This window comes from Oncorhynchus mykiss, chromosome 17, assembly GCF_013265735.2.
Source record: "Oncorhynchus mykiss isolate Arlee chromosome 17, USDA_OmykA_1.1, whole genome shotgun sequence".
NCBI lineage: Eukaryota > Metazoa > Chordata > Actinopteri > Salmoniformes > Salmonidae > Oncorhynchus > Oncorhynchus mykiss.
The window spans coordinates 15,864,225-15,891,619 of NC_048581.1; the positions used below are offsets into that span (position 1 = coordinate 15,864,225).

The 27,395-nt window shown below is 46.2% G+C and overlaps 2 protein-coding genes across 6 annotated transcripts in view; one reads left to right on the forward strand and one right to left on the reverse strand.

Annotated features, from left to right (window-relative positions):
• Window positions 1–7,507, reverse strand: part of LOC110487244 (mitoferrin-2-like) — a 21,058-nt gene extending 13,551 nt beyond the window's left edge. Inside the window, exon 1 of one of the 2 annotated variants that reach the window (XR_005036850.1) lies at window positions 6,894–7,238. Coding sequence is in view for 1 of the 2 variants with exons in the window: in XM_036949088.1 (XP_036804983.1) it covers window positions 6,894–7,238 (345 nt within the window). In the remaining variant the exon portion in view is untranslated. Of the gene's footprint in view, window positions 1–6,893 lie in introns of both variants that reach the window. The other variant, XM_036949088.1, reaches the window with a different exon arrangement.
• A 498-nt stretch (window positions 7,508–8,005) lies between these two features.
• On the forward strand, window positions 8,006–26,174 carry LOC118940329 (ectonucleoside triphosphate diphosphohydrolase 7-like). Of its 4 annotated transcripts, XM_036949080.1 has the most exons (13): window positions 8,006–8,209; window positions 9,736–9,836; window positions 12,427–12,606; window positions 12,812–13,017; window positions 14,140–14,290; window positions 14,438–14,541; window positions 14,782–14,841; window positions 17,117–17,268; window positions 17,786–17,952; window positions 20,613–20,937; window positions 21,459–21,544; window positions 23,490–23,651; window positions 23,732–26,174. In XM_036949080.1, exons 2-13 carry the CDS (start codon window positions 9,829–9,831, stop codon window positions 23,946–23,948), a joined length of 1,818 nt encoding a protein of 605 aa, XP_036804975.1. In that variant the 5' UTR covers window positions 8,006–8,209; window positions 9,736–9,828; the 3' UTR covers window positions 23,949–26,174. The 4 variants fall into 4 exon arrangements, with proteins under 4 accessions (XP_036804975.1, XP_036804976.1, XP_036804973.1 ...); XM_036949081.1 differs by lacking the exon at window positions 9,736–9,836 and having other exon boundaries at window positions 8,007–8,209; XM_036949078.1 differs by lacking the exons at window positions 8,006–8,209; window positions 9,736–9,836 and adding an exon at window positions 12,133–12,281.
• Window positions 26,175–27,395: the final 1,221 nt, after the last annotated feature.

Genomic DNA, 27,395 nt, shown 5'->3' on the forward strand with positions numbered 1-27,395 from the left:
AGTTCACCAGTTCACCAGGTCCAATACACTAGACATTTCTCTGTATACCCCAACAGTATGTTCCTGTTTACTGGCTCAAAGTCAGTTAGGTAGGTAGACATAATAATAACTAGGCCTGAGGCTACTGGGTTCCACCCTTCCTCTGTCAACAGGGCACCAGTCACTGTGTCACAACAGAATAATGCTCTGTATGGGAAGGATGGAGCAATAACCAAACTTCTGAGATTGCATCAAGAGTAGAATAGCCTCCTTTATCCAATCACAGAGGACACCAAGATGGAAGGGTGGGGAAATGACTTCTGGAGGGCAGGGATGGAAATTCCCACTCATGACTACACACACTTCTGGGAAACGGAAAGTCAGAATGAATGTGGAGGAACAGTGTTTTGTTGTTATATATATATATATATATATATATATATATTTTACACAAGGCTCTAAAAGACTGCCCCAACTTTCATTGTTTCTAAAGTGGTTGTAGGCGTTTTATTTTGCAGTGACAGATATCACAGGCCTTACATTTTAAAGGCCATTTCTGCACCTCACCAATTCTCAGAACCAATACAACAGTGTTAGACAGACCTCCACACCAGTCTGTCCTTGGCATCCCACTCCAACCCATGTTACTAGAAACACTGAGCTAACAGTCAACACCATCTCTACACAAATCACAAGTACTACCATGTTTATTTCCATTTTACTGCCCTGTTCGTTTTCACATGTGGCGTCATCTACGCCCTGTGGAAGTTGCAGTGCACACACACACACACACAACGCAAACATAGCACACGTGTGCTATGTTTGCGTTGTGTCTACAGCAACAATGGTACACTTTCATCCCCCTCTCCTCTTCAGGAAATGTAAACATCAGAACACACCCGGTTGCTTAACGTTCATGTGACCAGACTTAGCACTACCAGGGTATAGACAGACACCTGAGAGTCCAGCTTCAGGGGGAAATGAAAGGATAGGGGGTTAACTTAACACGGCTGAATCCCCTGGGAAAGTCCCCCCCTTTCTGAATGATTTCTTGCCCTCTCTCTTTCCCGCCCTCGTCTCTCCGGTCCCCCCCCCTCGTCTCTCCGGTCCCCCCCTCGTCTCTCCGGTCCCCCCCCCCCCCCTCGTCTCTCCGGTCCCCCCCCCTCTCGTCTCTCCGGTCCCCCCCCCTCTCGTCTCTCCGGTCCCCCCTCTCGTCTCTCCGGTCCCCCCCCCCCCCTCGTCTCTCCGGTCCCCCCCCCCCCCCCCCTCGTCTCTCCGGTCCCCCCCCCCTCCCTCGTCTCTCCGGTCCCCCCCTCCCTCCCTCGTCTCTCCGGTCCCCCCCTCCCTCGTCTCTCCGGTCCCCCCCTCCCTCGTCTCTCCGGTCCCCCCCTCCCTCGTCTCTCCGGTCCCCCCCTCCCTCGTCTCTCTGGTCCCCCTCGTCTCTCCACTATGTTGAGAAGCCCTAGATGTGCAGTCCAGTCAGGCCACAGGCCCCTGCAGCAACAGAGTACAGTACACAGGACGGGGAAACCAGCTCAACATATTACTGGTCTTCTCTCCTGTATCCCAAATGTCACCCTGTTGCATAGCCTATATTTCAGTGCCTCTGACTGGAGACCTACTGTAAGGGCCTTGGTCAAGTAGAGCACTATAGAAGGAATATGGTGTCATTTGGGATGCACCAAAACAGTGTTTGGCCTTGTCTTGTGAGGAAAGTCATGGTTGCCGTGGCTGCCTTTGACACTTCATGTTGGTTTATTCTCAACTCAAGCGCTCATGGCTGTAATAACACTCGTCCTCGTGGCTGTTATAACACTCGTCCTCGTGGCTGTTATAACACTCGTCCTCGTGGCTGTAATAACACTCGTCCTCGTGGCTGTTATAACACTCGTCATCATGGTTGTTATAACACTCGTCATCATGGCTGTTATAACACTCGTCATCATGGCTGTTATAACACTCGTCATCATGGCCGTTATAACACTCGTCATCATGTGTTTTGGGGCTTTGATCCTCATGGCTTGGCAACTGCCATTCCTCTTCGCTGTCACAGTGACCTCAATATAAACGGTCTGATCAGATCCAATACCACATTTAGAAGCTACTAGCATCGTCCATTAATTCATACCAAGAATGATTCTTATTGTGAATCCCTTAAAGGTCTAGTGTGATCATGCCTCATACTGGCTGTGCATTACAGTATCTCTCTATTGGCAGCTTTCTGAAATAGTTTCTGTACTGTAGCTGAATGGGCCTAACTGGAAATCATGCACCTACACCGATGATGCCAGGCTCAGGTCAACCGGTGTTACAGAACCCACAGGCCGGCGTTACGGCACCCACAGGCCGGCGTTACGGCACCCACAGGCCGGCGTTACGGCACCCACAGGCCGGCGTTACGGCACCCACAGGCCGGCGTTACGGCACCCACAGGCCAACTGGTACGGTGCCAAGCTAGATAACAGGCAGACCTGTCTTCTAGCTAAAGGCCCTTTAGAAGTCCTGGGTCGTATTCAAAAGGGGCGGGCAGTGAAGAGAAACTGCTCCTCAGCTCAGAACAGGGTGACTGTGTCCTAAATGGCACCCACAGGCCAGTGTTACAGCACCCTGTACCCTGAATAGTGCACTACCTTTGACCAGAGTCCTATGGCACTACAAAAGGAATACACTGCAATTTGAGACACAGAGAGACAGTGACACACCTTGTAAAAAGGTCCCAGCAGCAATGAGGAAATTGGTATTTTGAAAATCTATGGAGGAAACAGCAAGAGATGGGAAGGAAGGAGCGCCAACGCAAGTTCCTTTGTCTGTCAGAGCACCGTTTCAACAAGGCAGGACTCCGGGCTAGGGAAATTAACCAGATCAAATGAGGAAGTAGTAGTCTAACTAGCCCATGAACACCAGTATCAGCCTTACAACAACCCAAAGACTTGAGACATGTCCCTAGTAAATGAGTGACAGGAAAGTGTGCAACAGTCAAGATGGATCCTGAAAAGGTCAGAACAGTGAAAATACAGTGCCTTGCCTTCAGACGGTATTCACACCCCTGGACCTTTCCCACATTTTGTTGTACTACATCCTCAACTTAAAATGGATTCAAATGTAGATGTTGTGTCACTGGCCGACACACACAATATCCCATAATGTAAAAGTGGAAATATTTTTGAAAAGTTTACAAATGACTCAAAAACAAAATGCTGAAATGTCAAGTGAATAAGTATTCAAACCCTTTGTTATGACAAGCCACAATACATTAAGGAGTACAAATGTGCTTCAGTCACATAATAAAGTTACAAGGACTTAAACAATGTGCATAATAGTGTTTAACGTGATTTCTGAAAGACTACCTCATCTCTGTACCCCACACATGCAGGTAGGTGTAAGTAAGGTCCCTCAGTCAAGCAGTGAATTTCAAACACGGATTCAACTACAAAGACCAGGGAGGTTTTCCAATGCCTCGCAAACAAGGGCACCTATTGGTAGATGGGTAGAAAATAGAAAAAAGAAGCAGACATTGAATATCCTTTTGAGCCTGGTGAAGTTATTAATGACACTTTGGATGATGTATCAGTAGACCCAGTCACTACAAAGATACTTCCTTCTTAGTTGCCAGAGACAAAGGAAACCGCTCAGGGATTTCACCACGAGGCCAACGGTGACTTTAAAACAGGTGCAGAGTTTAACGGCTGCGATAGAAGAAAACTGAAGATGGATCAACAAACTTGTTGTTACTCCACAATACTAAACGAAATGACAGAGTGAAAAGAAGGATGCCTGTACAGAATTAAAAAATAATCCAAAATATGCATCCTGTTTGCAATACGGCACTAAAGTAAAACTCCACAAAAATGTGGCAATGAAATTAACTGTATGTCCATAATATAAAAAGTGTTACATTTGGGGCAAATCCATCACAACACATCCCTCACTGAGTACCATTTATTATTTTCAAGCATGGTGGTGGCTACATCATGTTATGGGTATGCTTGTCATCGGCAAGGAACAGGGAGTTTTTGGGGGGAATAAAGCTAAAGCTGAATAGAGCTAAGTACAAGCAATAACCTATAGGAAAACCCGATTCAGTCTGCTGAGAGACCAATTCACCTTTCAGCAGGACAATAACCTAAAACACAAGGCCAAATATACACTGGAGTTGCTTACCAAGATGATATAGAATGTTCCTGAGTGGCCTAGTTACAGTTTTGACTTAAAAATCATCTTGAAAATCTATGGCAAGTCTTGAAAATGGCTGTCTAGCAATGATAAACAACCAATTTGACTGAGCTGGAAAAGTTTTTAATAATACATGCTTTTAGAGACTTACCCAGAAAGACACACAGCTGTAATTACAGCCAAATGTCAGTCTAACATTTATTGACTCAGTGGTGTGACTACTTATGTAAATGAGATATTTATGCATTTGATTTTCAATAAATTTGCAAACATCTCTAAGAACATGTTACGCTTTGTCAATATGGGGTATTGTGTGTAAATGGGTGAGAATAAAATGACTAAATAAATGTTGAATTCAGTCTAACAACAAAATGTGGAATGAACCAAGGGGTATGAATTATTCCTGAAGGCACTGTAAATGACGGGCCTTATGGTTGGCCAGGGCTCCAAAGCTTTCAGCCATTAATAACTGATTTAAGGCAGACTGCCCAGAGCCAAAAGCAGAGACCACGGTATACAGTGGTAGTATGGGACAGTGGTATTCTAGACCAAAGGGTATGTATGGGTGTACCATGGTTGCACAGGACAGGGGTATTCTAGACCAAAGGGTATGTATGGGTGTACCATGGTTGCACAGGACAGGGGTATTCTAGACCAAAGGGTATGTATGGGTGTACCATGGTTGCACAGGACAGGGGTATTCTAGACCAAAGGGTATGTATGGGTGTACCATGGTTGTACAGCACAGGGGTATTCTAGACCAAAGGGTATGTATGGGTGTACCATGGTTGTACAGCACAGGGGTATTCTAGACCAAAGGGTATGTATGGGTGTACCATGGTTGTACAGCACAGGGGTATTCTAGACCAAAGGGTATGTATGGGTGTACCATGGTTGTACAGCACAGGGGTATTCTAGACCAAAGGGTATGTATGGGTGTACCATAGTTGTACAGCACAGGGGTATTCTAGACCAAAGGGTATGTATGGGTGTACCATGGTTGCACAGGACAGGGGTATTCTAGACCAAAGGGTATGTATGGGTGTACCATGGTTGCACAGGACAGGGGTATTCTAGACCAAAGGGTATGTATGGGTGTACCATGGTTGTACAGCACAGGGGTGGAAGCTTGAAGCCCGTGGAAGTCAGACTCTTACAGGATTCTTTATTAAAGGGCCAGTGCAGTCAAAATATTTTGTTTCCCTGTGTTTTACACCATATTGTACAGCAACTGATGAAACTAACACCATAAAAAAATAAGTTATTTCATGATAGTTGCTGGTTGAAAATACATTCTAGCATTAGAATGTACAGTACTAGAGGCCACCAAAGTAGGCAGAAATAAAAAGGTTAGCACCCCGAGCCCGGGGGAGCCTGCCTTGCTACTTTTTCTATCTGGCTGCCTACTCCATGTTCTTTCTGAAAACACTAGGTATTCTAGACCAACGGGTATGTGTGTATCATGATCGTATGGGGCAGGATTATAAGGTAACAGAGGTTATAGGTGTTCAGTTGAGGTTCTCATTCTCACCTTACAACCTATTAATCTGTCCAGGTGGTGAGAGATCAGGGGTGAGGACAGCCAACAGGTGCCAAACCCTGTTTAAACTCAAACTAGTTGGATCAGTCAGTGGCTGGACAAAGTTCAGATACACAACCTAGCTATGCAAATAGGGCATAGGATGAACCAAAAACTCCATGTTGAGTTGAGAATCAATGGCATCCATTCTATAAAATAGCTACATGTATCTGCAGTTCTGTTTCAGCGAACCCTCCAGCGGTAATAACTCAAGTAAAAGCTTGTAATCATGTGCAACAACAGCAGCCCAGCTGACATCAGTGAGTAGACAGAGGAGTCTATTGAGTATCTCCAATCCAGGGCCTTGTGACCAACATACACTTTAACCAACACTAACCAAATACTTTCCCTTCTCCTTGTGGATTATGAAACAAAGTGGTGATTATGCAATGATCTAGCCTAGCTCGATACAAATATGGATTTGATGACAGCCATAACAATTATGTTCCTTTATAGCTTTTAGCTAGTGTCACTGCTACAAAACAAACCTGTGTCATATAGTTCGATTGACAAGCTTCAATGCATTATAGTTTGGAGACTAGGAATGTATACAGTGTGAGGCAAGTGTGTACAACTAACTAGGCCCTACATGGGTACATAAGAGCACTTTGTGTGAGACTTGGTTCCTCTCCTGTCGGTCAGCTAACTAACGCGGGTAATGATTAACCTTGGCTTAAAAGTACAACTACATTTTAAAAATAACAAACGAGCAGCCTATATCATTATTTGGCGACATGTCACTTTCACCTTCGCTAGTTAGCAACCTACTCGAGCTCAGGCTTGGGCCTACCCACAGGATGTATGTCAACAACGGCTGAGATTCTGAATAACACCGTTAGCTAACAAACTAACTTAGTTAGCAATTTAAACAACTGCTGGTGGCTCCTCTGACAACGTACATGTCACCGGGGAATGTGTATATGTGTTATTTTAGCAACACTTGTGTGCAGACGTGCTGTATCTACACAATTAGTTAGCTAACTATTCCTCCCCTCTTTCCATTCTGGAATAATTGTGAACAGCTAACTAGCCTCGGACACCGGTAACTGACGCCACAAGCGTAGCTACATAATAGCAATCAAGCGCCTGGCTAAAGACTAATTTATTCATGTAGACTAGTTAGTTTTTTATAGTTTTTTTTATTTAACCTTTGTTCTTTTACCTTAACACAGTCGATGGGATACATTAGGCAGTGTTCCATGATGCCAGCCACGGCGCCGGCTAACATGTGTGTACTGGTGGCTACACCCTGGGGGAGCCCCTCGTAGTCTATTTCGGTCTCCGTAGCAGCCACCGTGGGCTCTGGGGCTGCTCGAAGTTGCAACACCGCAGTAAAGTCCGGTTCCGCTGTTATCCGAGGCGGTGACAGACCACCAACGAACCCCTCCGTAGCATCCAAAATCCTCCCGCCGAGCCATCGAATGTCTGCCCCTGCAGCTCCAGCAGCAACCCCGGCATCGACGCTTGGTGTGTCCACCCGCCTGGACACGAAACCATTCGCTTCCATGCAGATACGATATAGTAAAGTCCAAGCTGCGCGGTTATTCCTCGGTTTCGACACTTTCGCCGCCAATCTCTTGAGGGTTGTCGAGGATAGCTCCAGCCGATAACGGGCCCCACCAGACCGACACTGGCTCAAGGGGAGGCTAAAGTCGGCAAGGGGAATAATGCACTTGGCGGACTGGAGAGGGCTTGTCAGTGAGTCACGCCGGAAACGGTTACATGATTGTGTATTTCACCGGTCAAACATTATGAAATATGGAATGAATCCTAGCGATTGGCTGATTTGCAGTGTAATTATTCATAAAATAAGGCGGGAATAGACCAAAGGGGAGGGATGTGGAAGGCTGGCAGTGACAATTTTATAATCTCCATTTTGGTAACCACAGCAGTCACATGTTTTACTGTAGTTGTTTCCGAATCCAGGGTGTGTGTAATCACCACCAAGGTCAATCATTTGATTCAAATGACATGCATCGGCGCTTACTGCTCATTGGGTTTAGTTATATTAAAATGTGTCCCCAGCATTGGCTTCGAAGGTCATCACTGTTCTGTCTGCTGTGAAATTACTGCGTGAAATGATGCATGACAGGCTCACTGTGCATGCAATGGAAGCAATGCAAGAATGTAAATGTATGCAGATAAATAATATACATCAAAAGATACACAACAGCTATAGATTTTAAACTGACCAATATCAATATGCATTGGTCAAACATGAATGTACAAATCGCACGCACCACACGGGGGCATCATTCTGCACATTGGACAGCGACGTGTTCCGTGACGTGTCCACGTCGGCTACCGGAAAGTACGTCATCTGATGGATTTAAAGCTTTTTATTTTATTTTGCTGGATAAAGATTAATCTCGTTCGAAGAAAATTGATTTTTGTCGTTAATCTGTGACTCGGGGGTAGGATCCACCCGTGATTAAAACGACTGGTATGACGTGACGGACAGTGTTAATTTGTATCAAAGTGAGTTTGGAACGGTGACAATGTCACAATGTATGACTATATCTAGCCACCTGGCTACAGCTGTAACATTCACCGGAAGCCGGTTAGTTATCAGTATTGTTGTTCTAGTTTTAGTCAATCCAAATCGCTATGTTAATACAAATTCTCTGCACAGGCCACATATTCATTATTTGTTGAATTGCAGTCAGTGGGTGAATTGAGATTAGTTTAGCTTGTAGAGCTAACAATTTACTGGCAAGTAATACATCTTACATAACGTAAAACACTGTTTAAATAATATATTAACTCGTTGGCAGAGCAACCTGGACTCAGGGGTAGACGTAACATGTGGGGGGGATGTATTAATGTGTGGATGCCCATCATCCATTTCGTATGATATGTTACGAATTGCAATTCGTTAGCTAGGTGGCTAACGTTAGCTAGGCTAGAAGTTAGGGTTAGGCGTAAAGTTAAATGGTAAGTGGAAGGGTTAGCTAACATGCGAAGTAGCTAATGGTAGTAAGTACTTGCAAGGTTGCCTAAACATCAAACTGTTGCCCTGGTTTCTCCATGGATATTCAGTTTGAAAGAAGTCGCTGTAAAAAAGACTCCATAGTCTCTACAGGCCAGGATGTTGATAAAACATGTATTTGAGGTTACTTTACACGTTGTCCTTTTGTCAGAAAGTAGTGGGCATCAAATGTACACAGTAAAGTATTGTTAAATAAATAAAATACAATTGTTTTGCGGCATTGGTAGGTTCTGTCATGTGTATTTTCCATCTCCTGACGCATTTCATGTGATGCACAAAAATTTAACAGTAGCCGAATGTAACCAAACATAGACCAAAGCACATTCCCTCACACTCTGCTGGAAGTGCTTGTGAAATTTGCCAGCTGATTGCGCGGGACAACATTCGGTCTGTGCTTGACATTCGGCCATTGTTGACATTTTGTGCGAATTGCGTCTGCATTGAAAATACTAACTGATATACAGACCAGCGTACGGAGAGTCTAGTTAATAACACTACTCTGTACATATTTAGCCTCAAATTACCTTCTACATAAGGATACATCAGCGGACAACAGGTAATGTACATTCAAATGATTTTTTTCAACATTCTGACTTCTGATGGGACTGTTCACAAAAAGTGAGCCTACATGTTAACGTCAAGAAAGGAGTTGTCCGTGATGAGATTCGAACACGCAACCTTTGGGTTGTTAGAAGTTCGCGTTCTACGCCCACCCTGACCTCTCTTCATTTTTGTCCTTATGTGACCATACCAAACGTAACATATACTAATTTGAGTTGCCCGGATTTTTGTTTACTATGTTACGTCTAGTCTATGAGACCAGTCTGGGCAGAGGTAGGAGGGTGCGTTTCTATTGCACATGAATGTACTGTATCTATTCCTGTTGACACTGCTTTGAACTCAACACATCTAGCTACTTGGCTGTTCCTTGGTGCCTCTGTGATTTACGAATGATAGGCCTAGCTACTTTTCTTCCGACGTGACTATCTCTATGTCCTTCTCTCCATATCACCAGGGGAAAGCAACACCTGGGTCCACGTAGTACGTTCCCAACCATGAGGAGGTGACAGCCAGATAACTCTGCTGCTACGTCTTGCTGCTTGGACATATGGCAAGGTAACACACTCTTTATTTGTGGGTTGTATTATTAGCCAATCTAGCTCGAATCTCCACCCGCGTAGGATAACCATCCATCGAAATACAGGGATATGTCTAGAGCTGGACCAGGGGTGGTGTGTCTGGAGAGCTGGACCAGGGGTGGTGTGTCTGGAGAGCTGGACCAGGGGGTGGTGTGTCTGGAGAGCTGGACCAGGGGGTGGTGTGTCTGGAGAGCTGGACCAGGGGGTGGTGTGTCTGGAGAGCTGGACCAGGGGGTGGTGTGTCTGGAGAGCTGGACCAGGGGGTGGTGTGTCTGGAGAGCTGGACCAGGGGGTGGTGTGTCTGGAGAGCTGGACCAGGGGGTGGTGTGTCTGGAGAGCTGGACCAGGGGGTGGTGTGTCTGGAGAGCTGGACCAGGGGGTGGTGTGTCTGGAGAGCTGGACCAGGGGGTGGTGTGTCTGGAGAGCTGGACCAGGGGGTGGTGTGTCTGGAGAGCTGGACCAGGGGGTGGTGTGTCTGGAGAGCTGGACCAGGGGGTGGTGTGTCTGGAGAGCTGGACCAGGGGGTGGTGTGTCTGGAGAGCTGGACCAGGGGGTGGTGTGTCTGGAGAGCTGGACCAGGGGGTGGTGTGTCTGGAGAGCTGGACCAGGGGGTGGTGTGTCTGGAGAGCTGGACCAGGGGGTGGTGTGTCTGGAGAGCTGGACCAGGGGGTGGTGTGTCTGGAGAGCTGGACCAGGGGGTGGTGTGTCTGGAGAGCTGGACCAGGGGGTGGTGTGTCTGGAGAGCTGGACCAGGGGGTGGTGTGTCTGGAGAGCTGGACCAGGGGGTGGTGTGTCTGGAGAGCTGGACCAGGGGGTGGTGTGTCTGGAGAGCTGGACCAGGGGGTGGTGTGTCTGGAGAGCTGGACCAGGGGGTGGTGTGTCTGGAGAGCTGGACCAGGGGGTGGTGTGTCTGGAGAGCTGGACCAGGGGGTGGTGTGTCTGGAGAGCTGGACCAGGGGGTGGTGTGCCTGGAGAGCTGGACCAGGGGGTGGTGTGCCTGGAGAGCTGGACCAGGGGGTGGTGTGCCTGGAGAGCTGGACCAGGGGGTGGTGTGCCTGGAGAGCTGGACCAGGGGGTGGTGTGCCTGGAGAGCTGGACCAGGGGGTGGTGTGTCTGGAGAGCTGGACCAGGGGGTGGTGTGTCTGGAGAGCTGGACCAGGGGGTGGTGTGTCTGGAGAGCTGGACCAGGGGGTGGTGTGTCTGGAGAGCTGGACCAGGGGGTGGTGTGTCTGGAGAGCTGGACCAGGGGGTGGTGTGTCTGGAGAGCTGGACCAGGGGGTGGTGTGTCTGGAGAGCTGGACCAGGGGGTGGTGTGTCTGGAGAGCTGGACCAGGGGGTGGTGTGTCTGGAGAGCTGGACCAGGGGGTGGTGTGTCTGGAGAGCTGGACCAGGGGGTGGTGTGTCTGGAGAGCTGGACCAGGGGGTGGTGTGTCTGGAGAGCTGGACCAGGGGGTGGTGTGTCTGGAGAGCTGGACCAGGGGGTGGTGTGTCTGGAGAGCTGGACCAGGGGGTGGTGTGTCTGGAGAGCTGGACCAGGGGGTGGTGTGTCTGGAGAGCTGGACCAGGGGGTGGTGTGTCTGGAGAGCTGGACCAGGGGGTGGTGTGTCTGGAGAGCTGGACCAGGGGGTGGTGTGTCTGGAGAGCTGGACCAGGGGGTGGTGTGTCTGGAGAGCTGGACCAGGGGGTGGTGTGTCTGGAGAGCTGGACCAGGGGGTGGTGTGTCTGGAGAGCTGGACCAGGGGGTGGTGTGTCTGGAGAGCTGGACCAGGGGGTGGTGTGTCTGGAGAGCTGGACCAGGGGGTGGTGTGTCTGGAGAGCTGGACCAGGGGGTGGTGTGTCTGGAGAGCTGGACCAGGGGGTGGTGTGTCTGGAGAGCTGGACCAGGGGGTGGTGTGTCTGGAGAGCTGGACCAGGGGGTGGTGTGTCTGGAGAGCTGGACCAGGGGGTGGTGTGTCTGGAGAGCTGGACCAGGGGGTGGTGTGTCTGGAGAGCTGGACCAGGGGGTGGTGTGTCTGGAGAGCTGGACCAGGGGGTGGTGTGTCTGGAGAGCTGGACCAGGGGGTGGTGTGTCTGGAGAGCTGGACCAGGGGGTGGTGTGTCTGGAGAGCTGGACCAGGGGGTGGTGTGTCTGGAGAGCTGGACCAGGGGGTGGTGTGTCTGGAGAGCTGGACCAGGGGGTGGTGTGTCTGGAGAGCTGGACCAGGGGGTGGTGTGTCCATAAACACTCTTCCCAGGTGATGGATCAGAGAGGATAAAAAAAATAGAACAAAAAGTGAATCGGCACACTGGTGTAATAGTGTTCTCAAAGGACAACGTCTGGACCACAAACTGGTTGTTCTTCAGAAGGACCACGAGGCAACACACACTAACTGGACTGCTGTGTTCACGTGATGGCAGGATGTGAACTTCAGCATGTGTTTAGGTGAAGAGGTCTAATGTTTATGATTGTTTGAAATGTTACCACAGTGTTATGTTATACAGAACTAGTAATGTAATAACTGTGCGTGTCTATGCGTTATGTTGTGGTAGGCTATATCTATGAAAGTAATGCAAACCTCCTCCTCCAGGATCACTTTCTCATGCCTGCCAGCCTCCTGGTACTGCAGTGTGTCCTTGCTGTCTCTGGGTTGTGTGCCCAGGCAAAGGGCCTTCTTCCTGGTGTTCCTCACCTGCTCTGCTCTGGTTTTCCTGGGGGTCTACCAGACTGAGCTCTGGGGGCCCCAGCGCCACAGGGGACACGTCAACAAGTGAGTGAGACGTCAGATGAATGGACAGACAGAATGACAAAGAGAGAGCGAGAGACAAACAGGCACACACACACACACACACACACACACACACACACCAGGCAAAGTGTTTGGACTGCACTACTACTAAGTCAACCCAGACTCTGCATTCATAGTGTATGGTGTCTAACATGTTTCTCTCTCCATCTCCCGCTATCACCCCTAGATACCTCTCATCTGTGGAGACCATGGAGGCTACTGATGTCACCAACGCAGCTCTAAACTATGGGATCGTGGTGGACTGCGGCAGCAGCGGCTCCAGGGTGTATGTGTACTACTGGCCCCCCCACCATGGAAACCTCCACACCCTGCTGGACATCAGGCAGATGAGGGACCACGACCGCCACCCTGTGGTCAAGAAGATCAAACCTGGTGAGGGGGGTTAGGTGAGGAAAGAGTGGGGGTGGGGGAGAACAATGTAACTGTTGAATGACCAGGAGAAAAGGATGTTATCCTCTCCAATGCCGTCGCCACATCACAGCAGAAACGATTTGTCTTTACTCTGTCAGATGCCCCTCTACCTCTTTTCCTCTGGTACAGGGAGAGCTAACATACAGTAGCTAGTTACCGGTAACTGCCAAAATACAGGAAGCGCCAACAGAAAGTGTCTTAGTAGGGCTTTGAGCCATTAGAACTGCTAGAACAGATTCTGCAATCTGTGTCTGGAACTTTACTAGAGGGATCTTCCATTAGAAATTCCTTCATTTGATGTTTTGGGTGGTGGTGGAAAACGTCTCAGGTGCAGCCCAAGAATCTCCCATAAGTGGTCAATTGGGTTGAGATCTGAACACACACACACACACACACACACTTTAAATCCACTAAGCTCCTTTGGGACCCCTTTTTCAATGTCCCTGAGATCCTCTTGTTCTAGCTATGGTTGCCAAAATAATGAGCAACTGGGTGTTTTTCTACATGACCCTAAGCATGATGGGATGTAAATAGCTTAATTAACTCAGGAACCACACTTGGGTGGAAAGCACCTGCTTTCAGTATACTTTGTGTCCCTCATTTACTCATGTCTTTCCTTTTTATTTTGGGAGTTACCTACATGTTCACCATGTAGGGGCGTGGCACCCCAGAAGAAGTTAGTTGTTGTCATACAGTGTGGAGGGTTTCTACCTGTTTTCCCATGTTGTCAGGCCACATGTCCTCAACCTGCTCCTTATCGCAACATTCTTTCCATTACCCCCTTATTGGCCTGATACCTGAACACACTGGGACTGAGTGGGACCGGGGACTGAGTGGGACCGCAATTACTAAGCAGTTAGCAGCTGCTTTGTTCCCACTAAATGAACTGTAGAATTGACAGAGAAATAGTGAATCTGCCCTGTTACACCCCAGCCAAGGCCACTACCTCATCCTCAACTCAGCTATCGCTAATCTCTCTCTCTCTCTCTTTCTTTCTCTCTTTCTTTCTTTCTTTCTTTCTTTCTTTCTTTCTTTCTTTCTTTCTCTCTTTCTCTCCCCCCCCCCCCCCCCCCCCCCCCCCAGGTATTTCCACCATGGCGCTGAGCCCAGCCAAGGCCAGTGACTACCTCCACCCCCTCCTTTCCTTCGCTGCCACCCATGTCCCCAGGAAGAAACACAAGGAGACTCCTCTCTATATCCTCTGTACTGCTGGCATGAGACTGCTGCCTGAGAGGTAGGCCTCAGCCCTCCACCTCCACTTTGTCAGGGTTCAAGGGTCAGCAGGGGGTCAAGCACAGGATCCCCCCCTAGAGATCTGTGGGAGGTTTAGAACATTGATTTATACATCTAACAGCGGTTTAAAAAGTGTTTTTCTCCCCAGTCAGCAGGCTGCTATCCTGGAGGACTTGGTAAGAGATGTTCCAGTGGAGTTTGACTTCCTGTTCTCCAGCTCCCATGCAGAGGTGATCTCTGGGAAACAGGAAGGTGAGACAGAGAGCTGTGAGCCTGATGGGAATATGGTGCAGTTATACCTAGACACTGGTCGGTTCCTGGGATCACCCAAACACAAACTGTATGCACCACTAAGTGGCTTTGGAGAAAAGTGTCTGCTGAATGTGTATATACTGGTGTGAAAAGGCCAAATGGTGTAATTGAACTAATATACTGCACCTGTCCTCTGTGTGCTTTGTGGCGTTAATGTTAACACTGCCTTTCTGCCCGCAGGTGTGTATGCATGGATTGGTATTAACTTTGTGTTGGGACGCTTTGACCATGCAGAGTACGGTGAGTGTGAGGTTATGGCTTCGTTGATGATGTCGCTTGTTTGTCCACTGCAAAGGATGAGGCTGGATTTTGTTATGGCTTAGCTGTAGGCCTGAAACATGTCGCTAGCCACCATTTTATAGGGCGTTAGATGCCGTACATGGCGGCTATACCCATGTCTCAAGGCTAGGTTAAGGCCTTCGCAAACAATCATTTTGAGCCATGTTATGACACAATTTTGCCGTCCCAAACCAAATGTCCACGTCGTGGGCAAATTCTTAGGTTGTAAACGATTATCGTCCGTCTTGGCTCATTCAGTGCGACCGGGTCTAGTAAGTAACGCCACGTGCGGTCGTAGGCTCTGACAAAGTTCTAGCAGTGTCAGAATTGATTTGCCTTTATCGTATAGTGTGGCTGGTGTTACGAGCCAATCCCGGTGACTGACCAATAGGAACGCGGCCGGCACGGAGTATGCACACAACACGATTATTGCGAATGTTCAGATTAATATAATAGTTTGATCTACATGCGCTGCAAGAATAACGGTTTTCCTGATCATCCTGTTTACATGGACACATCTGAAAGCAGGCTACCTGATGGCCATTTTCAGCATTTATCAATCAAAATAAACGTTCTACCACAGTGACCATGTTATTTTGGGTAAGCCTATTTGATTCTGAGTTCGGACATATAAAGTTTGTATGTGGAAAGTATGTCTAAAATGCATAGGGGGAGAGCCAGGGTGAAAGTAACGCACCCATTTGCTCAGATAACACAGAATTTAGAACGCCGTGGTAAAGTCCGCACGTTCTCAATGCAGAGGAGGAGCTCTCTGCAAAAAAACCAGCCCGGTCCAAACATGTTTCGTCGAGTTATTAACAAAAAGTGGTTTTGAGTGACGTTTAAAAATACCGACCCGGAAGTGTTTTCCGGCTGTGGAGTTGTTTAGGACTTTAATGGTTCCAAACATATATTTATTTTTCTTCACCAATCTAGTGACTAAATGACATCACAGGTTCCAAGTATCATGCTGGCTAGTCTTGTGTGTACGCCTGGGAGAAGTTACAGGAGAGAAGGGTGGGACCAAAGTAACACAATGTAAACTGATGACCTGGAATAAAATCAACTCCACTTCTAAGCACGGGGCCATTGTCTCATCTCCCTCTAGTTCATATTGCTTTTATAATGTCAGCAAAACATTGACATGTGACGGAATGTTTGCAAATGATATGACATCATTACAATTCTGCCTTAATCACTTGAGTTGACAGATCAGCTTTTCACAAACTTTTATCGGCAGGTTAGTGGTTAAATATATATCTTATATATATTCTGGTGGTCAGTTATCTTCTGTCAAGCCGTGGAAATGTGATGAGCAGGATGATTTTGCCGTTTGTGAAGAGAATGAAGTCGTTTATTCTATCAAGACACGAGAAGCGCCTGACAAGGACTGCTGCAGCGCACATGATTGGTAGAGCTAATCATGAATAGTCAGTGATTATTGTGAACAACATCTCCTACTACGTACCATTAAAGTGAGATGAGAAAATGATGGTTAATATAGCTGTTATGTGATCCATTTTAGTCCCATGTTTAGTATTGTGGTTAGTTAATTTTCATAAATTACGAACCTATAGCATTAATTATTCAAATTAACACAAACATGAAATGATGGCTGATGGTACATTTGTTGAAAGTAACGAGCATGACAAACTAGGAACGTGGAGATACTGTAGATAATGTGCACTTCTCGCCAGCTGTTGTTTCCGTCCCAAAGCTGTGTTCCTCCCTCTCTGTTGGCAGGTACAAAAGTAACGTTGCCGTAGTTCTGTGTTCTCTGTCTATTTCATTTAAACTCATTTACCCTAGAAGTGCTATTACCGTTGCTAATGGTAGAGGACATATATAAGTTGTGTGTCATAAAATATGGTGTATTTGGCTCTGTCAATCTCTGAGTAATTAGGAAAAAAACAGCGTTCCTTTCGTCCCGGTTCTCACTTTCAGTTTTCACTGACTCACTTCACTCACATGCTCAGATCAAATACAGAACTGAAGCAAGTTGTCAAATCTGGCCAGGATGATCAATATTTTTATTTGGTAACATTGCGCAGTGTGACATGATAATCGTAAAAGACTGAATCCGACTAGTTAATTATGATGATGAACCAGATTTGACAGCATCTGATGGCTTGTTTGCCAAAGGGTGAAGCCGGGGTTTGTGTATATGGACATGCATTTTTGAACAGACTGTTGGTTACCCATCGTTGACCTGACACTCAATTCTCCATTTTCCTAGAAGATGATGCAATGGTGGAGGTCACTACAGGGTCACAGAACCATCACCCAATTAGCCGGCGGCGTACAGTGGGCATCATGGACATGGGCGGAGCCTCGCTGCAGATAGCCTATGAGGTGCCTAGCGCGGTCCACTTCAGTTCACCTGAACAGGTAAGGAAGGATCCAGCTGAGCGCTCGTATTCTCATTGTATTTGTGTGGTATGACTGGTTGTTGTGTATACTGGTAGGCCTGATGTTAGGGTTTAGTAAACCACACCATGTATTGGAGATAATGTCTGCGTCCTGATTCTCCACACCAGGGTCGTATTCATTAGGGCACACCGTAGCGAAACGTTTTGTAACGGAAAAAAAGAACATGAGCATTTCGTATTGGACACATTCAGGTAGTTCTTCCCTGTTTCCATGTGTTTTCTTCCATTTGGTGCCTTCATGAATCTCCCATTTATCGCAAATAATTTAACGCCAAGATCCTTACAAAGCTATTATTCAAGGAGTAGGGTGAAGTTGCTACTGATCTTGGGCCAGTTTAGCATTTTCCCGCACTAAGGGTTAAGGTTAGGATTGGGAAGGGGAAGCTGACTCTAGATAGGTACAAAGGGGAAACTTCACCCCAGAGCATGTTTTTATGGTTGAAGTCATGTATGTGGTTCTCTGTCTCCCTCTACAGGAGGAGTCGGGTAAGAGCCTGCTGGCAGAGTTTAACCTGGGCTGTGATTCAGAGCACACGCAGCACGTCTACCGTGTATATGTCACCACGTTCCTGGGGTTCGGGGGGAACATGGCTCGACAGCGCTACGAAGACCAGCTGGTCAACTCCACCATCACCAAGAACAGGTAGGACCGGCAGGGGGACACACACACACGGACACAGAGAGTGCGAGACACACACACACACAGTGCCTAGTCAGACCCCTTGGCTTTTTTTCCTCATCAATCTACACACACTACCCCATAATGATAACACCAACAGGTTTTTAGAAATGTTTGCTAAGTTATAAAAAACCAGTGGTGTAAAGTACCTAAAGATACTTTAAAGTACAACTTAAGTTGTTTTTTGGGGTGTCTGTACTTTACTCTACTATTTATATTTTTAAACTACTTTCACTTTTATTTCACTACATTTCTAAAGAAAATAATGTACTTTTTACTCAACATTTTCCCTGACACACAAAAGTATTCATTACATTTAGAAAATGGTCCAATTCACACACTTATCAAGAGAACATCCCTGGTCCTCCCTACTGCCTCTGATCTGACGGACTCACTAAACACAAATGCTTCATTTGTAAATGATGTCTGAGTGTTGGAGTGTGCCCCTGGCTATCCTTAAAGAAAGAAAATGGTGCTTGTCTGGTATGCTTAATATAAGGAATCTGAAATGATTTATGTTTTTACTTTTGATACTTAAGTATATTTAAAACCAAATAATTGTAGACTTTTCCTCAAGTAGTATTTTACTGGGTGACTTTAACTTTTACTGGAGTCATTTTCTAAGTCTTTACTTCTACTTAAGTATGACAATTGGGTACTTTTTCTACCACTGTAAAAAAAAAAAAACATATCACATTTACATAAGTATTCAGACCCTTTACTCAGTACTTTGTTGAAGCACCTTTGGCAGCAATTACAGCCTTCCTGGGTATGACTCTACAAGCTCGGCACACCTATATTTTGGGTCTTTCTCCCATTCTTCTCTGCAGATCCTCTCAAGCTCTGTCCGGTTGAATGGGGAGCGTTGTTGCGCAGCTATTTTCAGGTCTCTCCAGAGATGATCGGGTTCAAGTCTGAACTCTGGCTGGGCCACTCAAGGACATTCAGAGACTTGTCCAGAAGCCACTCCTGCTTTGTCTTGACTGTGTGCTCAGGGTCGTTTTTATTTAACCTTTATTTAACTCGGCAAGTCAGTTAAGAACAAATTCTTATTCACAATGATGACCTACCCCGGCCGAAGCTGCCCTACCCCGGCCAAACCCGGACGACGCTGACCTACCCCGGCCAAACCCGGACGACGCTGACCTACCCCGGCCAAACCCGGACGACGCTGACCTACCCCGGCCAAACCCGGACGACGCTGACCTACCCCGGCCAAACCCAGACGACGCTGACCTACCCCGGCCAAACCCAGACGAACCTGCCCTATGGGACTCCCAATCACAGCCGGATATGATGCAGCCTGGATTTGAACCCTGTACTGCAGTGACTCCTCTTGAACTGAGATGCGGTGTCTTAGACCACTGCGCCACTCATTGTCCTCTTGGAAGGTGAAACTTCGCCCCAGTCTGAGGTCCTGAGTGCTCTGGAGCAGGTTTTCATTAAGGATCTCTTTCTACTTTTCTCTGTTTATCTTTGCCTTGATCCTGACTGGTCTCCCAGTCCCTGCTGCTGAAAAACATCCCGACAGCATGATGCTGCCACCACCATTCTTCACCGTAGGGGCGGTGCCAGGTTTCCTCCAGATGTGACGCTTGGCATTCATGCTGAAAAGTTCAATCTTGGTTTCATCAGACCAGAGAATCTTGTTTCTTATGGTCTGAGAGTCTTTAGGTTCCTTTTGGCAAACTCCAAGTGGGCTACTGAGGAGTGACTTCTGTCTAGCCAGTCTACTATAAATGCCTGATTGGTGGAGTGCTGCAGAGATGGTTGTCCTTCGGGAAGGTTCTCCCATCTCCAGAGAGGAACTCTAGAGTTCTTGGTCACCTCCCTGACCAAGGCCTTTCTCACCCGGTTGCTTGGTTTGGCGGGGAGGCCAGCTCTAGGAAGAGTCTTGGTGTTTCTAAGTTTCTTCCATTTTGAGAATGATGGAAGCCACTGTTTTTCGGGACCTTCAATGCTGCAAACATTTTTTTGGTACCCTTCCCCAGATCTGTGACTCGACACAATCCTTTCTCGGAGCTCTGCTGGCAATTCCTTGGACCTCATGGCTTGGTTTTTGCTCTGACATGCACTGTCAACTGTGGGACCTTTATATAGACAGGTTTGAGCCTTTCCAAATCATGTCCAATCAATTGAATTTACCACAGGTGGACTCCAATCAAGTTGTAGAAACATCTCAATTATGATCAATGGAAACAGGATGCACCTGAGCTCAATTTCGAGTCTCATAGCAAAGGGTCTGAATACTTTTATGTGAATAAGGTATTTCTGTTTTATTTTTAATACATTTGCAAACATTTCTTAACCTGTTTTCACTTTGTCATTATGGGGTATTTTGTGTAGATTGCTGAGTTGAAAAAATAATAAAAATTAGAATAAGTCTAATGTAACAAAATTTGGAAAAAGTCAAGGGGTCTGAATACTTACCAAAGGCACTGTACATACATACACAAAGGCACACGCATATACAGACACATTCACACTTGCATAAACAGAGGGTCACATTCTTAAATTCATCACCTTCCTACAATTTCATCTCAACACCTTGAGTCTGAGAACTCAATGATTGATTGATCAACTGACTATCCCTTCCTTCGTGTCACTTCCTGGTTGTCCTCCAGGCTGACAGGCGATCAGACAGGCATGATGGAAGCCACACCCCTTGCGGACCCATGCCTCCCTGTCGGCCTATCAGACGTGGTGCGTCGGGACGGCCGTGCGGTCCACCTGAGAGGGCAGGGGGACTGGGCCCGGTGCCAGGGGGCAGTCAGGCCTTTCCTGGGTCTCCACAACGGCACCATGGGATCCCCCAGGGGGGTGTACCAGGCCCCCATCGACTACAGCAACTCAGAGTTCTACGGCTTCTCTGAGTTCTTCTACTGCACCGAGGATGTACTGAGGATGGGGGGACCGTACGACAGCGCTAAGTACTCCAAGGCTGCCACGGTAACCACAGCTCATCATTCTAGAACTTATCATGATCAGATATTCTAGACCTGGGTTTCCTCTGTCATTAGCTAGGCAGGTTAGGTTTCTCCTCACTTAGCCCTCTTGTTCCCGATTTTTATTTATTTATTTTAAGTCTAAGGGAAAATATTGGTTTTGTGAAAGGCAAGAAAATTACTTTTGTCATACTCTTCAAGTTAGCCTGGTACCAGTTGGCTTGTGTCGTCACGCCACTCCTTGTCAGGTTTGGCATGATGAGGAGTTGGAACGATAGCACAAACAGATCTGGGAACAGGCTGTCACGCCACTCCTTGTCAGGTTTGGCATGACGAGGAGTTGGAACGATAGCACAAACAGATCTGGGAACAGGCTGTCTCGCCACTCCTTGTCAGGTTTGGCATGACGAGGTGCTGGAACGATAGCACAAACAGATCTGGGAACAGGCTGTCTTTTAAGCTCTTATATCGCCAAGAGATCTTTCCAGGAGGTAACTCCGTTCTCTCCTGTCTGTCTGTCTGCAGGACTATTGTGCCACCAAGTGGTCAACCCTCACCAAGCGTCTGGACAGCAAGCTGTTCTCTAAACAAGCAGACTCCTCCAGACTGAAGTAAGAAACCCTTCAACCCAGTTACCCAGTCTACCACTGTACTCAATATGTCTACTAGATATTCATCTGTAACCCAGTCTACCTCTGTACTCAATATGTCTACTAGATATTCATCTGTAACCCCAGTTACCCAGTCTACCACTGTACTCAATATGTCTAATAGATATTCATCTGTAACCCCAGTTACCCAGTCTACCACTGTACTCAATATGTCTAATAGATATTCATCTGTAAACCCAGTTACCCAGTCTACCACTGTACTCAATATGTCTACTAGATATTCATCTGTAACCCCAGTTACCCAGTCTACCACTGTACTCAATATGTCTAATAGATATTCATCTGTAACCCCAGTTACCCAGTCTACCACTGTACTCAATATGTCTAATAGATATTAATCTGTAACCCCAGTTACCCAGTCTACCTCTGTACTCAATATGTCTACTAGATATTCATCTGTAAACCCAGTTACCCAGGCTACCACTGTACTCAATATGTCTAATAGATATTCATCTGTAAACCCAGTTACCCAGGCTACCACTGTACTCAATATGTCTACTAGATATTCATCTACTACCATCTGTAACCCCAGTTACCCAGTCTACCACTGTACTCAATATGTCTAATAGATATTCATCTACTACCATCTGTTACCCCAGTTACCCAGTCTACCTCTGTACTCAATATGTCTAATAGATATTCATCTACAACCATCTGTAACCCCAGTTACCCAGTCTACCGCTGTACTCAATATGTCTAATAGATATTCATCTACTACCATCTGTTACCCCAGTTACCCAGTCTACCACTGTACTCAATATGTCTAATAGATATTCATCTGTAACCCCAGTTACCCAGTCTACCTCTGTACTCAATATGTCTACTAGATATTCATCTGTAACCCCAGTTACCCAGTCTACCGCTGTACTCAATATGTCTAATAGATATTCATCTGTAACCCCAGTTACCCAGTCTACGACTGTACTCAATATGTCTAATAGATATTCATCTGTAAACCCAGTTACCCAGTCTACCACTGTACTCAATATGTCTAATAGATATTCATCTGTAACCCCAGTTACCCAGTCTACCACTGTACTCAATATGTCTAATAGATATTCATCTGTAAACCCAGTTACCCAGTCTACCTCTGTACTCAATATGTCTACTAGATATTCATCTGTAACCCAGTCTACCTCTGTACTCAATATGTCTACTAGATATTCATCTGTAACCCCAGTTACCCAGTCTACCACTGTACTCAATATGTCTAATAGATATTCATCTGTAACCCAGTTACCCAGTCTACCTCTGTACTCAATATGTCTAATAGATATTCATCTACAACCATCTGTTACCCAGTCTACCACTGTACTCAATATGTCTAATAGATATTCATCTGTAACCCCAGTTACCCAGTCTACCTCTGTACTCAATATGTCTAATAGATATTCATCTACTACCATCTGTTACCCCAGTTACCCAGTCTACCTCTGTACTCAATATGTCTAATAAATATTCATCTACTACCATCTGTTACCCCAGTTACCCAGTCTACCTCTGTACTCAATATGTCTAATAGATATTCATCTGTAACCCCAGTTACCCAGTCTACCACTGTACTCAATATGTCTAATAGATATTCATCTACTACCATCTGTAACCCCAGTTACCCAGTCTACCTCTGTACTCAATATGTCTAATAGATATTCATCTGTAAACCCAGTTACCCAGTCTACCTCTGTACTCCATATGTCTAATAGGTATTCATCTACTACCATCTGTAAACTCAGTTACCCAGTCTACCTCTGTACTCAATATGTCTAATAGATATTAATCTACTACCATCTGTCTGGAAATGCCTATTTAATAAAAATGGAATGCGTATTGTGCATACCTTACCTCAGCATACATCACCTCATCAACCACCTCTCTCCCTGTCCAGGTACCAGTGTTTTAAGTCAGCCTGGATGTTCCAGGTACTCCACTCAGGCTTCAGGTTCCCTAAGGACTACCCCAGCCTTAAGACTGCTCAACTGGTCTATGACAAGGAGGTGCAATGGACCCTGGGAGCCATCCTGTTTAAGACACGCTTCCTGCCTCTCAGGTCAGTAGGCACTTTGTGTGTGTCTGTCTGTCTGTGTGTCTGTCTGTTATTAATCCATCTCTCTCTCTCCTCTCTAACAGGGACCTCCAGGCAGAGTCATTTAAACAGGGCCACTCCAACTGGCTGCGTTCCTCCTTCGTCTACAACCACTACCTGTTTTTTGCCTGTATCCTGGTGGTCCTGCTGGCCATTCTGCTGTACATCCTCCGCCTCCGCAGGATCCACCAGCGAGAACAGAGGCAGGCAGAGGCCCTGGACCTGCTCTGGGTGGAGGAGGGGGAAGCTCTTCTGGCCTGACCCAGGATCAGTTTAGACTCTTTCTTGACCTGAGGCCTTGGGTGTGGGGGGGTTACTGATCTAGGATGAGTCGAGATGCTCTCAGTAACTGGTGTTCATAGCCTGGTATGCACAGCTCTAGGATCAACCTTTCACCCTCTGAGTTGTAGGCTTGACTGGTGCTCTATTTGTTAAGAGGCACTGATATAGGATCAGATTATCAACCGCAAATCATGACCTTGACTTGGACCAACGCCCTGTTGGGACAATGATCTAGGACCAGCTTAGTCACGCTGAATCATAAAGTTGACTTGGCTAGAAATGCAATAGCAACGTCATCCTACAACAAAGGTTTTAATTATGGGGGTGCTGGACACTCCCGTTTTTTACTAATCTTTACACCCCAGATACAGATATCAACGCTGACCTGATCGTGAGCACCCTTGTAAAACAGAAAATATCAACCAAGGTCCAAATCACTATTTATAGTAACCTCTGACCTAGAGTGTTGATGTAAACATAAGTAGGAGGGGCCATGGAACTGGAACCTTCAAAAGGGGGAGGAGAATTGCAGGATGTGGGCGAAACATCATAAAGGGAGAACTAGATCGTTAAAACAACGAAACAGGAGAATCCCAACAGGTGAAAGCCTGAGGGCCGAGCCATTCTATTTCTATTGTAGATAATTCACTGTTGCAGAGGGACCACTGTGTTGGCCATTTTGTGTGAAGGAAGGTGAAGCTTGACGTTTGAGGCTGAAGTTGCCCTTAACCACAGATCTAGAATCAAGTAACCTACTCCTAATCCTAACCTTAACCATGAGGGGGATGCAAATAAAATCTGACCCTGTATCTGTGGTTAGTGGTAACTTCTAGCTACTCTTTGATGAAAAGGGTGCCTCTATGATTGTCTGTTTTGGACAGTATTGTAACCATGATGATAGTTTCTATCTGACCAGTATACTTCCTGTAAATCTCACAAACAGGAAGTGCATTAATTCCTTAATAATCCCACTGTGGGAATGCTTTTGTATTGAAAAACTACAATGAGGAATCAAACATGGGGTGGCAGGTAGCCTAGTGGGTTACAGCGTTGGGCCAGTAACCGAAAGGTTGCTTGATCGAATCCCCGAGCTGACAAGGGAAAAATCTGTCGTTCTGCCCCTGAACAAGGCAGTTAACTCACTGTTCCACAGGCGCCGAAAGACGTGGATGTCGATTTAAGCAGCCCCCCCGTACCTCTCTGATTCAGAGGGGTTGGGTTAAATGTGGAAGACATTTCAGTTGAATGACTGGGACCACTGACTAGGTATCACCTTTCCCTTCTCAAACAATTTATTACAGGGGTTCATTGAATGTCCTTAATGTTTTTAAACTGTTTGTTTTGGTGCTGGGAACAGATTGTTCTGAGCCAGTTATGTTGATGACAAACTAGGAGTGAAACGGTTTGTCAGTGTTTAATGGATTGAAGTTGATGCCTTCTGATTGCATTGTGTTGAACTGTGGTACACACACACACACACACACAACTGAACTCCCAAGTTGTGTGTTACGATGGGTCTATGTCAGACTGTCAATGTTAGTTACCCACCAGCTCCTGCCCTGTACTGTAAATATCCAATCAGACATCACTATCAGTCTGCTCTACTCCTCTTGATAATGTTGGGAGGTATTGCTGTTGTTAAAGGAGATGCATTGAATTGCTAATCAAAGGAGCCATCTTGTTATTTTGAAGCTGTATAATTTGAGTCGTCACAGTGCAAGTGGAAGTGTAGCGTCAGTGATTTTAATGTCAATTCATCACACTTCCTTTTAGCTTTGGACTCTTTCTCCGGCTGAAACCTTCAGGGCAGCATTTGAATGGGGTCTTATACCTTCCCTCGGTTTGACCTCTTGTCAGTGCAGCATTTGAATGGGGTCTTATACCTTCCCTCGGTTTGACCCGTTTGTTTTGTTGTTAAAATCTACAAGAGGAAGGGGCCTCTAATTGTTGCAGCTCTATTTTGAATTTTGACTCTTCCTAAAGAAGGACCAATGATCAACTGGACCAAGTTTGTGTTCCAAATGGCACCCTATTCCCTATATAGTGCACTACTTTAGAGCAGGTCCCATAGGGCTTGGGTTAAAAGTATTGCACAATGTAGTAAATAGGGTGCCATTTGGGACGTACTCCTGTCTTGTCGGTCTCTTATTGAGGAAAAATAACTACATGGATGTGGAAAACAAACATCTGTTTTAAATAAATCAACGTTTTAAAACATGTTGCTTCTCTCTGGGTACTTTCTCTTTGTTTAGGGCCAGGGTCGTATTCATTAGTGCACATGGTAGCAAAAATGTTTTGCAACGGAAAACCAAGTTTTCTTATTGAACAAGTTCAGGTAGTCCCTCCCTGTTTCATTCCATTTCTTCTGTTTGGTGCCTAGTGTATATGACTGAGCTGGTTTAGCAGGTCTTGGTAACATGTGTCAATGTGCCCTGACATGAACCGAGGTTGGCAGCTGGCACTTTCCAGGGCATTCTGGGTGTTTATATCATCCAGGTACGAGAGACGGGTGCAGGTCGATGTGCCAACGGACCAAGGCTGACACTCCCCGTTTTACTTTCTTCAGGGATGGAATTATCCAGAATAACCTTGTTTGGCTTTCTCTCAGTTTGCTAACAATGTAGGAAAGGAAACAAGGAAAGGAAACAAGAAGGGGAAGCTTTAAGAAGATTTGGCCACTGTCCAAACAAATTCTTCTCTAGGGGAAACAAAAAGAGCACCCTTACCAACCTGTTTTCTTAAAAATAGACTTTAATACAACAGCTGCATATAAATATTAAAATATTCATTATAATGGTGTACAGTACACTCACACAGAACAAAAACAAATATTAGGCTTCTATTTGTACGGCACTTTGTACTTTTTTTTTCTTGCTGCTTTTTAATGTTTTTAAAAAATGTTATTCCATTCTGTATTTTGCCAATCCAAAGCGTTTATTGTACTATTGTGATTATTGTAGGTTATTGAAAACAGAGGGGGGGTTAGAGTTGTGAAGGGATATGGGGGGTGCTGTACATGACATGATGACACTGTGTTCTGGAATGTATCCTGTTTGTAGTCCAGAAGAGATTTTTGCAGTTCCAAAAGAGCTCCTTGTGTCCTAGAATCTGTGTTCTAGAATGTCGATTCCTCTTCTTACTTCGCTCTGTTAGAAAATCATTGGTTTGGGTATCATTTGTCTTCCTCTGTCTAAACCCCATCAGGACTGTCAGGGTAACAAACCCAGAGTCTCCGAGCTCTCCTGTCTCGGGGCGTCACGTCATCTTTGAAACAGGAGAGGGCCTCCAGTCTCTGGGAGGACAATGTGTGTGTGTGTGTGTGTGTGTGAGAGAGTCTTCAGTTCAGGACCAGTCACTGAGGGGTCACTGTAGTCCCACCAGGGTCATCTTACATCCAAGCCCATTCAGGCTTTAAACAAAACACAC

Bases quoted from the DNA above. Each gene is read 5' to 3' on its own strand.
- LOC118940329 (XM_036949078.1), top strand. From the start codon at position 12,250: ATGGCAGGATGTGAACTTCAGCATGTGTTTAG. The intron at 12,607-12,811 runs GTGAGTGAGACG...TATCACCCCTAG, and splicing joins CACAGGGGACACGTCAACAA to ATACCTCTCATCTGTGGAGA. The intron at 17,953-20,612 runs GTAGGACCGGCA...GTTGTCCTCCAG, and splicing joins TCCACCATCACCAAGAACAG to GCTGACAGGCGATCAGACAG.